Genomic DNA, 204 nt, shown 5'->3' with positions numbered 1-204 from the left:
GCCAGTGTCCACTCAGTGTCGCGTCACCTTCGTCTGTTGTCTGTCTCACCTTAACAGTTCCTTCAGGTAAGCGATACGATAAGCACGGGAATGTGTCTCAGTGGTGGAGCGAGGACATGGCCGAGCAGTTCACCGAGCGAGCCGCCTGTTTCGTCGAGCAGTACAGCCAGTATCCCATCCAGACGGTGGGCAAAAATGTGAGTT

General features: G+C 54.9%; 1 protein-coding gene across 2 annotated transcripts in view; it reads left to right on the top strand.

The window, feature by feature from the left end:
- LOC119594363 (neprilysin-1-like) overlaps positions 1 to 204 on the top strand; it is a gene marked incomplete in the record, with an annotated part of 114,752 nt that overhangs the window by 111,288 nt on the left and 3,260 nt on the right. Inside the window, 1 exon segment of one of the 2 annotated variants that reach the window (XM_037943424.1) lies at positions 67 to 197. In XM_037943424.1, coding sequence (XP_037799352.1) covers positions 67 to 197 — 131 coding nt within the window. 2 annotated transcript variants of the gene reach the window in all.

This window comes from Penaeus monodon, chromosome 33 (genome assembly GCF_015228065.2).
Source record: "Penaeus monodon isolate SGIC_2016 chromosome 33, NSTDA_Pmon_1, whole genome shotgun sequence".
In the NCBI taxonomy this organism is placed as follows: domain Eukaryota; kingdom Metazoa; phylum Arthropoda; class Malacostraca; order Decapoda; family Penaeidae; genus Penaeus; species Penaeus monodon.
The sequence above is the reverse complement of the archived record's forward strand: the minus strand, read 5'-3'. Positions and strand labels throughout refer to the sequence as shown.